The following is a 17,135-nucleotide window of genomic DNA, read 5'->3' as shown; positions in this document are numbered from 1 at the left end:
TCAGTAGTGACCAGTGCTGTGGAGATGTAGATGAGATGAATCTGTGCTGCACTTTATGTACATGCTCAGTAGTGACCATTGCTGTGGAGTCGCAGATGAGACGAATCTGTACTGCACTTTATGTACATGCTCAGTAGTGACCAGTGCTGTGGAGTCGCAGATGAGATGAATCTGTAGTGCACTTTATGTACATGCTCAGTAGTGACCAGTGCTGTGGAGATGTAGATGAGATGAATCTGTGCTGCACTTTATGTAGATGCTCAGTAGTGACCAGTGCTGTGGAGTCGCAGATGAGATGAATCTGTGCTGCACTTTATGTAAATGCTCAGTAGTGACTAGTGCTGTGGAGTTATAGGTGAGATGATTCTGCGCTGCACTTTATGTACATGCTCAGTAGTGACCAGTGCTGTGGAGATGTAGATGAGATGAATCTGTGCTGCACTTTATGTAGATGCTCAGTAGTGACCAGTGCCATGGAGTTATAGGCGAGATGAATCTGTGCTGCACTTTATGTACATGCTCAGTAGTGACCAGTGCTGTGGAGTTATAGGTGAGATGAATCTGTTCTGCACTTTATGTACATGCTCAGTAGTGATCAGTGCTGTGGATTCGTAGATGAGATGAATCTGTGCTGCACTTTATGTACATGCTCAGTAGTGACCAGTGCTGTGGATTCGTAGATGAGATGAATCTGTGCTGCACTTTATGTACATGCTCAGTAGTGAGCAGTGCTGTGGAGATGTAGATGAGATGAATCTGTGCTGCACTTTATGTACATGCTCAGTAGTGGCCAGTGCTGTGGAGTCGTAGATGAGATGAATCTGTGCTGCACTTTATGTACATGCTCAGTAGTGACCAGTGCTGTGGATTCGTAGATGAGATGAATCTGTGCTGCACTTTATGTACATGCTCAGTAGTGGCCAGTGCTGTGGAGTCGTAGATGAGATGAATCTGTGCTGCACTTTATGTACATGCTCAGTAGTGACCAGTGCTGTGGAGATGTAGATGAGATGAATCTGTGCTGCATTTTATGTACAGTCATGGCCAAAAGTTTTGAGAATGACACAAATATTAATTTTTACAAAGTCTACTGCTTCATTTTTTCTAATGGCAATTTGCATATACTCCAGAATGTTATAAAGAGTGATCAGCTTAACAGCAATTACTTGCAAAGTCAATATTTGCCTAGAAAATGAACTTTATCCCCCAAAACACATTTCAACATCATTGCAGCCCTGCCTTAAAAGGACCAGCTAACATCGTTTCAGTGATTGCTCCATTAACACAGGTGTGGGTGTTGATGAGGACAGGGCTGGAGATCAATCTGTCATGATTAAGTAAGAATGACACCATTGGACACTTTAAAAGGAGGCTGGTGCTTGGCCTCATTGTTTCTCTTCTGTTAACCATGATTATCTCTAAAGAAACACGTGCAGTCATCATTGCACTGCCCAAAAATGGCCTAACAGGGAAGAGTATCGCAGCTAGAAAGATTGCACCTCAGTCAACAATCTATCGCATCATCAAGAACTTCAAGGAGAGAGGTTCCCTTGTTGCCAAAAAGGCTGCAGGGCGCCCAAGAAAGACCAGCAAGCGCCAGGACCGTCTCTTAAAAGCGTTTCAGCTGCGGGATCGGGCTACCAGCAGTGCAGAGCTTGCTCAGAAATGGCAGCAGGCAGGTGTGAGTGCATCTGCAGGCAGGTGTGAGTGCATCTGCACGCACTGTGAGGCGGAGACTCTTGGAGCAAGGCCTGGTCTCAAGGAGGGCAGCAAAGAAGCCATTTCTCTCCAGGAAAAACATCATGGACAGACTGATATTCTGCAAGAGGTACAGGGAGTGGACTGCTGAGGACTGGGGTAAAGTCATTTTCTCTGATGAATCCCCTTTTCGATTGTTTGGGACATCTGGAAAACGGCTTATTCGGAGAAGACCAGGTGAGCGCTACCACCAGTCTTGTCTCATGCCAACTGTCAAGCATCCTGAAACCATTCATGTGTGGGGTTGCTTCTCAGCCAAGGGAATGGGCTCTCTCTCAGTCTTGCCTAAAACCACAGTCATGAATAAAGAATGGTACCAGAATGTCCTCCAAGAGCAACTTCTCCCAACCGTCCAAGAGCAGTTTGGCGATCAACAATGCCTTTTTCAACATGATGGAGCACCTTGCCATAAAGCAAAGGTGATAACTAAATGGCTCAGGGAACAAAACATAGAGATTTTGGGACCATGGCCTGGAAACTCCCCAGATCTTAATCCCATTGAGAACTTGTGGTCAATCATCAAGAGACGGGTGGACAAACAAAAACCTTCAAATTCAGACAAAATAAAAGCATTGATTTTGCAAGAATGGACTGCTATCAGTCAGGATTTGATCCAGAAGTTGATTGAGAGCATGCCAGGGAGAATTGCTGAGGTCCTGAAGAAGAAGGGTCAACACTGCAAATATTGACTTGCTGCATTAACTCATTCTAACTGTCAATATAACCTTTTGCTACTCATAATATGATTGCTATTATATTTCTGTATGTGATAAAAACATCTGACAAACACACATAAAAACCAGAGGCCAGCAGATCATGTGAAAATATAATATTTGTGTCATTCTCAAAACTTTTGGCCATGACTGTACATGCTCAGTAGTGACCAGTGCTGTGGAGTCGCAGATGAGATGAATTTGTAGTGCACTTTATGTACATGCTCAGTAGTGACCAGTGCTGTGGAGATGTAGATGAGATGAATCTGTGCTGCACTTTATGTACATGCTCAGTAGTGACCAGTGCTGTGGAGTCGCAGATGAGATGAATCTGTGCTGCACTTTATGTACATGCTCAGTAGTGACCAGTGCTGTGGAGATGTAGATGAGATGAATCTGTGCTGCACTTTATGTACATGCTCAGTAGTGACCACTGCTGTGGAGTCGCAGATGAGATGAATCTGTGCTGCACTTTATGTACATGCTAAGTAGTGACCAGTGCTGCAGAGTCATAGATTAGATGAATCTGTGCTGCACTTTATGTACATGCTCAGTAGTGACCAGTGCTGTGGAGATGTAGATGAGATGACTCTGTGCTGCACTTTATGTACATGCTCAGTAGTGACCAGTGCTGTGGAGTCGCAGATGAGATGAATTTGTAGTGCACTTTATGTACATGCTCAGTAGTGACCAGTGCTGTGGAGTTATAGGTGAGATGAATCTGTGCTGCACTTTATGCACATGCTCAGTAGTGACCAGTGCTGTGGAGATGTAGATGAGATGAATCTGTGCTGCACTTTATGTACATGCTCAGTAGTGACCAGTGCTGTGGAGTCGCAGATGAGATGAATCTGTGCTGCACTTTATGTACATGCTCAGTATTGAGCAGTGCTATGGAGTTATAGGTGAGATGAATCTGTGCTGCACTTTATGTACATGCTCAGTAGTGACCAGTGCTGTGGAGTCGCAGATGAGATGAATCGTGCTGCACTTTATGTACATGCTCAGTAGTGACCAGTGCTGTGGAGATGTAGGTGAGATGATTCTGTGCTGCACTTTATGTACATGCTCAGTAGTGACCAGTGCTGTGGAGATGTAGATGAGATGAATCTGTGCTGCACTTTATGTACATGCTCAGTAGTGACCAGTGCTGTGGAGTCGCAGATGAGATGAATCTGTGCTGCACTTTATGTACATGCTAAGTAGTGACCAGTGCTGCAGAGTCATAGATTAGATGAATCTGTGCTGCACTTTATGCACATGCTCAGTAGTGACCAGTGCTGTGGAGATGTAGATGAGATGAATCTGTGCTGCACTTTATGTACATGCTCAGTAGTGACCGGTGCTGTGGAGTCGCAGATGAGATGAATCTGTGCTGCACTTTATGTACATGCTCAGTATTGAGCAGTGCTATGGAGTTATAGGTGAGATGAATCTGTGCTGCACTTTATGTACATGCTCAGTAGTGACCAGTGCTGTGGAGTCGCAGATGAGATGAATCTGTGCTGCACTTTATGTACATGCTCAGTAGTGACCAGTGCTGTGGAGATGTAGATGAGATGAATCTGTGCTGCACTTTATGTACATGCTCAGTAGTGACCAGTGCTGTGGAGTCGTAGATGAGATGAATCTGTGCTGCACTTTATGTACATGCTCAGTAGTGACCAGTGCTGTGGAGATGTAGATGAGATGAATCTGTGCTGCACTTTATGTACATGCTCAGTAGTGACCAGTGCTGTGGAGTCGCAGATGAGATGAATCTGTGCTGCACTTTATGTACATGCTAAGTAGTGACCAGTGCTGCAGAGTCATAGATTAGATGAATCTGTGCTGCACTTTATGCACATGCTCAGTAGTGACCAGTGCTGTGGAGATGTAGATGAGATGAATCTGTGCTGCACTTTATGTACATGCTCAGTAGTGACCAGTGCTGTGGAGTCGCAGATGAGATGAATCTGTGCTGCACTTTATGTACATGCTCAGTATTGAGCAGTGCTATGGAGTTATAGGTGAGATGAATCTGTGCTGCACTTTATGTACATGCTCAGTAGTGACCAGTGCTGTGGAGATGTAGATGAGATGAATCTGTGCTGCACTTTATGTACATGCTCAGTAGTGACCAGTGCTGGGGAGTCGTAGTCAGGGAAATTGAGTAGTCGGAGTTCTGGCTTACCGACTCCACAACTTTATGTAGACTATACGAGGACCAGACATTCCTATTAACAATTTTTCAGTCCCTTTAAATAATCCTTAATCAAGCAGAGATCATCTGACTGTACTATTGATCTTGTTAGGGCAGGTGCAGATGAGCGTATTTTCAGTTTTAGTGCAATCTAATAAAATTGGACAATTGTTAGTGTATAGGACCATTCACATGTCCGATTATTTTTTTTGGTCAGAGTTTATCCGAGTGCAGTCTCCTTTTTGTTTTCACGGGTCTCTAGACTTGCATTGCCGATTTTGATCCAATGCTTAGATCAAGATCATACATGCCTCCATGAGTTCCTGTAGATCCGCAAGAAATCACTGACATAGGAATGGCCTCATAACATTTGGAAGTGTGAGCTGCATGAATAAATGGCTGTACAAAGCTCAAGGAAGACATATGCATTAGATAAATCGGCTGATAAATTTCTCATGTGTAATGGGGCCCGCCAGTATCTGATTTCAACTTGCCTTATTATCATTTCCCAGAAGCGTCTCTTCGTACATTACCAGTTGCTATAAACATGCACTCTCAGACGATCCATACAGACGTTTGTATGTGGGAGATGGAAGAGATTTGTATCTGCTGTCTTGTGTGCATGGGCGGCTGTACAACTTGCATTTCAATACAAGATGTGCTGCAGTTTCTTCTTTGTACACTAGGTGGCAGTATTTGTAAGAGTCAAGCTTTCATATTAATGTGTGTGTGTGTATGTATGTATGTATATGTGTATATATATGTGTGTATATATATATATATATATATATATATATATATATATATATATATATATATATGTATATGTATATGTATATGTGCAGGCATATCTGCAAATAAAACCATAATATGCATAAATAATTTTGTTAGAACAATTTTAATATAAATATTCTTTTATTATATATATAGTACACTTTACACTCAATTTGTCATGCAGTCTGTGTTTACTATGCAGCCTTATCTTTCTCCCAATCTTTTGAAGGTATTGGAAAATCTTCCACACTTGTCGGTGGATTTCACACAAATTTGGGAAAGGAATCTCGGACCCAAACACTACAGAATGGTACGTAGATCCATCCAGACTTTTATTTATTTTTGTCTAAGATGTGTGTATATGCCTTTATATCGTGCTCACCTTAATCGTATAGACCAAGCGTTCTTTAATCTATTAATCTATAGCCAAATGCATGCACAATGTTAGCCTTCAATATATATATATATATACACTCACTGGCCACTTTATTAGGTACACCTGTCCAACTGTGTGTTAAGACTTAATTTCTAATCAGCCAATCACATGGCGGCAACTCAGTGCATTTAGGCATGTAGACATGGTCAAGACAATCTCCTGCAGTTCAAACCGAGCATCAGTATGGGGAAGAAAGGTGATTTGAGTGCCTTTGAACGTGGCATGATTGTTGGTGCCAGAAGGGCTGGTCTGAGTATTTCAGAAACTGCTGATCTACTGGGATTTTCACGCACAACCATCTCTAGGGTTTACAGAGAATGGTCCGAAAAAGAAAAAAAATCCAGTGAGCGGCAGTTCTGTGGCCGGAAATGCCTTGTTGATGCCAGAGGTCAGAGGAGAATGGGCAGACTGGTTCGAGCTGATAGAAAGGCAACAGTGACTCAAATTGCCACCCGTTACAACCAAGGTAGGCAGAAGAGCATCTCTGAACGCACAGTGCGTCGAACTTTGAGGCAGATGGGCTACAGCAGCAGAAGACCACACCGGGTACCATTCCTCTCAGCTAAGAACAGGAAACTGAGGCTACAATTTGCACAAGCTCATCGAAATTGGACAGTAGAAGATTGGAAAAACGTTGCCTGGTCTGATGAGTCTCGATTTCTGCTGCGACATTCGGATGGTAGGGTCAGAATTTGGCGTAAACAACATGAAAGCATGGATCCATCCTGCCTTGTATCAACGGTTCAGGCTGGTGGTGGTGGTGTCATGGTGTGGGGAATTTTTTCTTGGCACTCTTTGGGCCCCTTGGTACCAATTGAGCATCGTTGCAACGCCACAGCCTACCTGAGTATTGTTGCTGACCATGTCCATCCCTTTATGACCACAATGTACCCAACATCTGATGGCTACTTTCAGCAGGATAATGCGCCATGTCATAAAGCTCGAATCATCTCAGATTGGTTTCTTGAACATGACAATGAGTTCACTGTACTCAAATGGCCTCCTCAGTCACCAGATCTCAATCCAATAGAGCATCTTTGGGATGTGGTGGAACGGGAGATTCGCATCAGGGATGTGCAGCCGACAAATCTGCGCCAACTGTGTGATGCCATCATGTCAATATGGTCCAAAATCTCTGAGGAATGCTTCCAGCACCTTGTTGAATCTCTGCCACGAAGAATTGAGGCAGTTCTGAAGGCAAAAGGGGGGTCCAACCCGTTACTAGCATGGTGTACCTAATAAAGTGGCCAGTGAGTGTGTGTGTATATATATATATATATATATATATATATATATATATATATATATATATATAACCAAGATGTGAACACTTACTCTTTAGATTAAGTTAACTACATAGACGTAAGGTCACCATTTTTATGTAGTTAACTTACTCTTCAGATTAAGTGTTCACATCTTGGTTGCTTGATTAAGGGTACCGTTACACTTGCACCAGCGATCCCAAAAACGATATGGATCGCTGGTACATCGCTAAGTGGTCGCTAGTGAGCTGCCACACAGGCAGATCTCACCAGCGACATAGCAGGGGTCGGGGGTCGCTACTTACCTGTCAGACGAGGCGATCCTGCGTCCTCCCGCCCGGCTCCACGCGTCGCCTTCGGTGCCACAGGAAGCGCAGCAGGAAGCTGACGACGAGAAATGGTCCAGGACAATCATAGCCTCCATCAAGACGGACCCATGTTACCTGAATGGTCTTACTTCTTCGGATCAGAGCATCCTGGTGCCTGATTTTCAAAGACCATCGGTGATAACGTGACCACGTATCCAATTACATAGCAATAATTTCCCTCGGGATCAATAAAGTGTATCATATCGTATCGTAATATACAATGACATTAAAGCCACGTTCACACTTTTAAGTATTTTAGTCACTTTTTAACTTCGTATTTGTAAGCCAAAACCCGGAGTAGAACAATAGGAGGAAAAGTATAATAGAAACACGTCACCACTTCGGTATTTATCACCCACTCCTGGTTTTGGCTTACAAATACTTATGTAAAATACTGACCAAATACTGACTGTGTGAACATGGATGAAAGCTGGATGTACCTAACAATCCAATTCAATTAGTGACGCCATTGTTTCACCTGGTATGTATAATGTTGAGTGCCACCATAAAATTCCTTTCAAGGGATTGTGTGGTCACTCCATATTGATGACTATCCAGGCAGATCTACAGTTGACTAATCCATCTACTGTCCAACCTGTTTTTCGAGTTTGAGGCTATGTGCCCACGTCGCGTTTTTCATGCGATTTTTTTCCTGAGCAGAAACGCATGCCCCTGCCAGGGAAATCGCATGCGGTTTTTGACGCGATTGTCGAGCGTTTTTGCATGCGTTTTCCCATGCGTTTTTGCTCATATAATGGATGGTATGCGGAAACGCGGGCGATTCCGCAAAATTAATGAACATGCTGCTTTTTTTACCGCTAAGCGATTCCGCAGCGGTAAAAAACGCCTCATTGGCACAACATCTGCGTTTTGTATTAAAAATGAATGGAATGCTTTTTATAAGCATTTCCGCGGCAGAATCGCGCGTTTAAAAACGCCTCGGAAACGTTTAAAAATCGCATCGTGGGCTCACAGGCATTTTAAAATTTTTAACCATGAGCTCGTTGGGGGTTTAACACTAAGCACCCCCACTGACCAGCAGAAAACACCTCCAGCAGACGGATGTAAGCACAGGAAATGTAGTTCCTTCCATGTAAGCAATTGCCTTTGTTATATGCTCTGAAGAAAATGTTGTATTTCTTCCTTTTTTTTTTTTTCCCCCAAGGGAGAGTTTTTGAATTTCAATTGTATATTATACCAGCTGAAGAGCCCGGCGCTGCCCGGGCATAGTAACTAACTACGGTTAGTTATAACAAATTATACATCATCCCGTCAGCCAGAGCCACCGGACTACTACCCCTAATATCCCACATCATCCCGTCACATCCGCCGGACTACTACCCCTAATATCCCACATCATCCTGTCAGCCAGAGCCACTGGACTACTACCCCTAATATCCCACATCATCCCGTCACATCCGCCGGACTACTACTCCTAATATCCCACATCATCCCGTCAGCCAGAGCCAATGGACTACTACCCCTAATATCCCACATCATCCCGTCAGCCAGAGCCAATGGACTACTACCCCTAATATCCCACATCATCCCGTCAGCCAGAGCCACTGGACTACTACCCATAATATCCCACATCATCCTGTCAGCCAGAGCCACTGGACTACTACCCCTAATATCCCACATCATCCCGTCACATCCGCCGGACTACTACCCCTAATATCCCACATCATCCCGTCAGCCAGAGCCAATGGACTACTACCCCTAATATCCCACATCATCCCGTCAGCCAGAGCCAATGGACTACTACCCCTAATATCCCACATCATCCCGTCAGCCAGAGCCACTGGACTACTACCCCTAATATCCCACATCATCCCGTCACATCCGCCGGACTACTACCCCTAATATCCCACATCATCCCGTCAGCCAGAGCCAATGGACTACTACCCCTAATATCCCACATCATCCCGTCAGCCAGAGCCAATGGACTACTACCCCTAATATCCCACATCATCCCGTCAGAGCCAGTAAAAGTAGAATAGTGAAATTGCACAGAAACATGGTTCACTAAGATCCCAGGTTTTCTACTGATCAGGCATAATCTCACTTAACTGCCACCATAAATCACAGTCATGCTTTTCACCAATGGACAGGCATAAACCTTATACATTAGTACAGCAGAGAAACCTTCACACATATTTTCATGCACCGTCAACTTGTCATTTGTCCGGGTGAGTTGCTCATGGATGTACAGCATCTGTATGCCGTATAGTATCATATTTAATGGGTCGTTATGGGAAAAGCATTATGTGTTATATGGGTATATTCAGGTGAATTATGGGGAAAGTAGCACTTTAAAAAACTCACAGCATCAGAGCACAGTAACACATCAATAATGCATAAAAGTGTCTGTGAGAAAATATTAAATCCACTTGACATTTAATACGTGCACTTTCCTACATTCATGCCTGTCACTTAATGATACCTTACGGGAGGGGGGATTCATTTTTGTCATGTACTCACTGCTCCTTTCTGGGGGGCACACAATGGCTGGAGCTTATGTTCCCAGGGATGCTAGACTTCTCCCACCATGTCCGTGTCTGCTGAGGTGTTGTCAATTGGGAAAACTTGCGCATAGCAACCAATCAGCTCAGCTACTTTTAACCAGCTCTGGTGAAATGAGAGATACTTAGTGATTGGTTGCAAGGAAAACTGTTGGTCATAGCAACCAATCACAGCTTAGCTTCTTTTGAACAGCTCTGGTGAAATGAAAGATGCTTCGTGATTGGTTGGTGATACACACACACATTGATTTTTATATATAGAGATTTCTGAAATTATCATAACGTATGTATGATGGATCATGGCTGGATATATCTCGGTGACTTACATTGTCAGAGATTTGTTCCATTTTTAAATATACACACAAATAACACTTTAATTATATTTTTACTTTATATATTTTTTAATTAAAAAAAAAAATCTAATCGCCTTCTTATTTAACTACTTAAAGGGGTTGTCCACTACCTGGACAACTTCTTTTTAAAACAAGTAGTGCTCGCCCCATGTAAGCAGCTGCTATTGAAGTAAAGGGCCTGTCACACTAAGCGATATCGCTAGCAATATCGTTATAATGTCACTGTTTTTTGTGACGTTATAGCGATATTGCTAGCGATATCGCTATGTCTGATACTTACCTCCGACCGCTCCCCCGCTGGTTATTGCTGATCGCGCGAGAACGTCCTGGACCGTTTCTCGTCGTCAGCTTCCTGCTGTGGAGACAAGCGACGCGTGAACGCGGGCGGGAGGACGTCAGGATCGCCTCGTCTGACAGGTAAGTACGACTCCCGACCCCAGCGATGTCGCTAGTGAGATCTGCCTGTGTGGCAGCTCACTAGTGACCACTTAGCGATGCACCAGCGATCCTGACCACGTCATATCGCTGGTCGGGATCGCTGGTGCATCGCTAAGTGTGACAGTACCTTACCTTAACCCCTTAACGACCAGGGTTATTTTTGGTTTTGCATTTTCATTTTTCCCTCCCCTTCTTTCCAGAGCCATAACTTTTTTATTTTTCCGTCTATATGGCCATGTGAGGGCTTATTTTTTGCGGGACGAGTTGTACTTTTAAATGACACCATTGGTTTTACCATGTCATGTACTCGAAAACGGGAAAAAATTCCAAGTGCGGTGAAATTGCCAAAAAAGTGCAATCCCACGCTTGTTTTTTGCTTGGCTTTTTTGCTAGGTTCACTAGATGCTAAATCTGACCTACCATTTTGATTCTCCAGGTCATTACGAGTTCATAGACACCAAACATGTCTATGTCCTCTTTTATCTAAGTGGTGAAAAAAAATTCCAAAGTTTGCTAAAAAAAAAACATTTGCGCAATTTTCTGAGACCCGTAGCGTCTCCATTTTTCATGATCTGGGGTCTGGTGAGGGCTTATTTTTTCCGTACCGGGCTGACGTTTTTAATGTTGCCACTTTTGTGCAGATACGTTCTTTTGATCGCCCGTTATTGCATACCAAATATGTGTATGTGGGATTTTTTTTTTTTACTGTTTTATTTTGATTGGGGCAAAAGGGGGTTGTGATTTGAACTTTTAGGTTTTTTTAATTTTTTTTATTTTTAAACATTTTTTTTTTTTTTATATTTGGCATGCTTCAATAGCCTCCATAGGAGGCTAGAAGCATGCGCAACCCGATCGGCTCTGCTACATATGGGCGATGAGCAGATCGCCCATATGTAGCAGATTTACTGCTGTGCTTTCAGCGCCGACCACCGGGTGGCGCTGAAGGCCATATGCCTGGAACAGCCATAGAGGTCTCATAGACCTCTGGTTGTCCAGGCAACATGATGCCGACCTCGATCACGTGACGGGGGTCGGCGATGATGTCATTTCCGGCCTGGCGGCCGGAAATGCTATTTAAATGCCCGCTGTCGGCTTTGACAGCGGGATTTGACTAGTTAATAGGCGCGGCCGGACGGCGATTCTGCTCGTGCCTATTGCGGGCACATGTCAGCTGTTCATAACAGCTGACATGTCCCGGCTTTGATGCGGGCTCAACGCCGGAGCCCTCATCAAAGCAGGGGAGATGTCTGATGACGGACTGTCTCAGTCATTGGACATTAAGGGGTTAAGAGTGCAATTACTGAATTTCTGGAGATCTGTCAAAGCTGAAACTGTGCTGGGTCGGGAGATGAGTACCTGCCATTTTTGAGACTACTTAATGTGTGCAAGTGGTATGTCATGCAGCGCAGGCCGTGTCGTGCAGCGCGGGGGCAGGCTGTGCCGTGCAGCGTGAGCGCAGGCTGTGTTGTGTAGCCGAAACTTGCTCTGATTACAACAGTTTAATCTCTGAGATGCCGCTGTCCGTGGCGACGGCAGCATATAAGAGGTTAGGAATGGTGGAGGTTTGTCAGTTCTGATGTACATTGCTCCAATCCTCCTTCCATTTTACTCCAATAGGTGGTCATGGCAGCCGATGACCTAAAGAGGGTATGGCTTTAAGTTATTGCAGGTACAAATCCCCTAACAAATCTAATAAAAAACTTTATCTTTTTATAAAAAAAAACAGTGTATATACCTAAGCTTCCATCAGGAGATGTTGTGCTGGGGGTTGTGCCTCCCCTGAGGTGAAGCTCTGCTCAGGTTGCACTTTACCTCAGAATTTTTAAGGCGGTGTCACGTGCAGACATGTTTTGTGATAGAGAAGTAAATTCTGTGGGATTTTTACCACAGAAATTAGGTCAATTGTCATTGCTGTAAATGGTCAAAAGGTAGCGGGAATGTTTAGTTTTTATCACAATTTTTATTTTAAATCATGTGAAATCTGTATTTCTATCTAGACTCTGGCCTTGGAAGAGATTTCTGACTAATATATTATATATCGCAGCTGGGTTATTTTCTTATACCCAGGCCGACTGTGCGGGGCAAAAAAAAATGTCAGTTTCTTTTGATTTTCAGTTCAGACTCGCCAATGTATTTCCTATTCCACTCCCCTATAAATGCCTCAGGCCGCACGTGTTGTCTCTGAGGTAAGCGAAGCCATCGCTTCCTCAGTCATGGACGCCCGTTATGTGAGCTAGAGCGGTTTCAACTTATCTGAGGTAATGGGAATTTCCTCCATGTTACTCCTGTCACACCTGTAGGGGGCAGAGCAGGCAATTACAAGGATCAGGAGCAGCTTTGTACAGATAGACCTCTATTAACCCCCTAATGGCACAATTTAAATTTTTTTTTCCTCATCTTTTTTTGTTCTTCTTTTACAACGTTCTATATGAGCTTGTTTCTTTTTTTTTTTTTTTTTATGTAAGCAGGACAAGTTGTAAGTTTTATTGACACCATCATTTTTTATCTTTCCCAATTAAGGCTATGTGCCCACAGTAGCGTTTTGAACCTGACACAAAACCGGACTCCTTCACAGAAAACACGCGTTTTTTGCACGTTTTCCGCGCGTTTTTTGCTAAAAAAAAACATGCGTTTTTTTTCCTCGCGTCTTCTGGACCACAGGAAATAGCTAAAAACGCGTACTAAGCCGCAAAATTAATGAACATGCTGCGTTTTTAGCCGCTAAGCGTTTTCTTAGCGGTAAAAAACGCATCCATTGCCCCAAAAAGCATTAAAATGAATGGGATGCTTCTTTTAAGCGTTTTTGAAGCGGTTACGCTTAAAAACCACTACATTTTAGGGGAAAATGATTGCAAAACTACAATTCATTCCACAAAAAAAAACCAATGTCGATGGAAAAGTAAAAAAGTGCGGCTCTTGAAAGGTCAAGGAGGAAAAAGCAGAAAACTAAAAATGGCCATAGTTCCAAAGAATTAATGCAGTGTAGATAGGATTTAGTTTTACCTTATTCTTCTCATTGGTAAGGCCTCTTTCACACTTCAGTTTTTTGCATCAGTCAAAATCCGCCAAAAGGACGGATGCTGGATCCGTTTTAGAACTGATGACAACGGATGCCACCCATCCGTTTTTTTGACGGATCCGCAAAATGAAGAATTTTAAAGGAATCGCAGCCTGAGAGAGAGAGAGAGTTTTGTCCGGCACCCAGAAAGAATTTCGGGTTAAATTAGTGTCTGGAGGATCCGCCAGAAAAAAAACGTTGCAAGCTCCGTTTTCAAATCTTTGAGGATGGTGACGGACAGCAACTTTTGGCGGATCCGCAAAAAAAACCGGATGCAACGGACAGCAATCCGTCACAATCCGCCAATAATGGAAGTCAATGGGGGAAAAAAACGGATCCTCAAAAGAAAATTGAGGATCCGCTTTTTTCAAAACCTGGCGGATTGTGACTGATTGTAAAAAACTGAAGTGTGAAAGAGGCCTAACTTTTATTTTTCCGCAGTTTTTGGGTGTCCTTTCTCCATACAACCAGCAGAGGGCTCTCTAGTTTTACATGATTTATTTTTCTAACCCCAGTGCAATGCAGCTGATTGTGTGAGTTCTGCTCTTCAGCTGAAGTTCTCGTGTACTTGCCATATTTACCCTCTGATCATGGTTTGCTCTGAGGCGGACCGGGCTGCAGCATGTCGTCATCTGCCAGTAACTGCCCGCTCAGCACAATTCTCCATCCAGCCGCTTGTAAGTGAATAGTTGCCCTTGTATCCTGCTAATCAGGCATGACCCAATGGGAAGGAGACAGGAGCATTCCCGTATTACACAGCGAGATGTTATACTGACAGCCTGTTACTAGATAATAAACACTGCTTCTTGGCTTACAATAATATCCCTATTATTAGACGTGTTACAATCCATATTCTGGGTGTCAAGGGCTGTGACGCCATCATTGTGGATCAGCACGATTCAAGGGGATTTGAGTATTTTATCCGGAATACATAGCATTAAACATTGGGACAAAATAGCCCCCGTAATGACCCTTAGGTTGGTTTTCCATTCTAGGGGTCACTTACCATTAGCTCACTTTTTTTTTTTTTTTCTATAGTTTATACTTGTGCCTTTTTTTTCCTAAACACACTGCTGTCAAATGTAATCAAAAATGCATTTTTCATGCATTTTAAGACACCAGAACGTACACTGTGGGAAGAAGCCACCTCGTACAGACCCTAAAATGCAGCTTGGCTGCTTTCTCTTACAAACCCCCCCCCCCCCCCCCCAATGACTAGGTGTGGAGAAAGCCACCTTCACACCTCTTATTTTCCCTGAAAATCTGTCTCTCCCCCCAATATCATCTGTCTTGAGGCCCCCCTCATAGATGTCAGATGGTTGTCTGGTCTTGCGGAAATTGGTTCTTTTGCCCCCAACTTTCATCTATTGTGTATGGGAATATTAAGGCTATGTGCGCACGTTGCGGATTTGCTTTCAGAAATGTCTGCAAGGTTTCTACATCTCTTGGCAGAAAAATGCAGTGGAAAATCCACTTGTTTTTTATGCTTTTTTTATGCGTTTTTGCACTTTTTAATGCAATTTTTCATGCAGTTTTGTAAATCCATAGAGCTAAACAAAGATTATTAAGAAAAAAAAGAATTGTGATGTAATTTCCTTGTTCAACTTCTTTTTCATTCTCCATTGAAGTCCATAAAGTCATTACATACCATGTTCAAATTTATAATGTTTACACACACAAAACAAATATGTAAATACTAAACCCAATGTTTAGTAATGAAGAGGCGTCAGCCAGATACCCTCATTAATAAATGGTACATAGTGTTAAAGACACACACACACGCACACACATACAGTCACCAGCCTATGTAGGAGCATTAACATAATTAACCTACATATGCTGTAACAAAACAGCAACTGTCAGAAATCTGCGTGAATTTTCCAAAAATGTAAAAAAAAATTTGTGGGCTCCCACATAATTTTCATAACCAGCAGAGGGAAAGCTGAGGGCTGATGTTATATTTCTGGGAAGGAGCCAATAGCCATAAAGGTTCCCATGCTATTACTATCAGCTTGCAGATGTTTGCTTAGCCTTTACTGGATAGTTTACAGGGGAACCCCAGAAAAAAATTGACATGGGGTCCCCTCTATAAAATCGAACCAGTAAAGGCTAGGTAGACAGCTGTGGGCTGATATTAATAGCCTGGGAAGGGGCCATGGATATTGGCATCCCCCCAGGCTAAAAACATCAGCTCTCAGCCGCCCCAGAAATGGAGCATCTTATAGATGCACCAATTCTGGCACTTGGCCTTGCTCTTCTTACTTGCTCTGTAGCGGTGGCAAGTGGGGTTCATATTTGTGGGCTTAATGTCACCTTTCTATTGTCAGGTGACATCAAGGCCACAGGTTAGTAATGTAGTGGCGTCTATTAGACACCCATCCATTACTAATCCTATAGTTATATGGTAAGTAAATGCACAGCCAGAATAAAGTCCTTTATTTGAAATAATCACACAGACTCCTTTATTTAATCTAAATTAACCATACTTACTGAAAGGCTAATCCCCGACTCCCTCGTCTCCTGCAACAAAAATAAAATAATAAACCAACATATAATACTATCCTGTCCGACGTAGTCCATTTAATACCGAGTGTCCCACGGCGATCTCACATGTAGAACAGTCACATCGGGAGATGTGACTGCTCTTTCTGGCCTTCGGCTATACACAGACAGGAAGTAATCATTTCTGCAGTGTATCACTGCGCTGCTGTGAGAGTTCACCGGAGTTCATCAGCTCCGTTGCTCTCACTTACAGCACTACCGCTGTGTGAGAACTTTCTCACGCAGCGGTGCCGTAAGTGAGATCAGATGATGTACTCCGGTGAACTCTCACGGCGGCTCAGTGATACATTGCGGGAGCGATTACCTCCTGTTAGTGTAACGCCGGCGGCCAGGTGACATCCACGTAGGACACTCTATATTAAATGAACTATGGCGGACAGGGAGTATATATTGGTTTATTATTTTTGATTGCTTGCAGGAGACGCGGGTGTTGGGGATTAGGTGTTCGGTGAGTAGGTATATTGTATGTGATTGTCAATATTTTGATTTTTTTTTTTATAATTGAACTCAGGCGCCGGACGATGAGACTATTTTCCCATGATCGTCTCATGCTGTCTGTGTTTATATGACAAAAGACGTAGCCGGATGGGAGTATTATTCCCATCAGACGACGCCTAAGTATAATCACTATGGACTGTTCATCGCATGGGTACACACACGCATGCACACAGTCATACACAGACTCCTGCAGACAGACATGCACACATTC

At 43.3% G+C, this 17,135-nt stretch overlaps 1 protein-coding gene across 3 annotated transcripts in view; it reads left to right on the top strand.

Moving 5' to 3' along the window:
- Positions 1-17,135, top strand: part of BRF1 (BRF1 general transcription factor IIIB subunit) — a 338,242-nt gene that overhangs the window by 20,475 nt on the left and 300,632 nt on the right. For 2 of the 3 annotated variants that reach the window (XM_073570644.1, XM_073570660.1), the window contains exon 2: positions 5,657-5,737. The exons of the other annotated variant lie outside the window; for it this stretch is intronic. In XM_073570644.1, coding sequence (XP_073426745.1) covers positions 5,657-5,737 — 81 coding nt within the window. The remainder of the gene's footprint in view (positions 1-5,656; positions 5,738-17,135) is intronic. 3 annotated transcript variants of the gene reach the window in all.

The sequence above is a fragment of the Dendrobates tinctorius genome, unplaced genomic scaffold (genome assembly GCF_039654945.1).
Source record: "Dendrobates tinctorius isolate UK_male_01 unplaced genomic scaffold, ASM3965494v1 ptg000006l, whole genome shotgun sequence".
NCBI classification, from domain to species: domain Eukaryota; kingdom Metazoa; phylum Chordata; class Amphibia; order Anura; family Dendrobatidae; genus Dendrobates; species Dendrobates tinctorius.
This window is presented reverse-complemented; position numbering and strand designations above follow the sequence as displayed.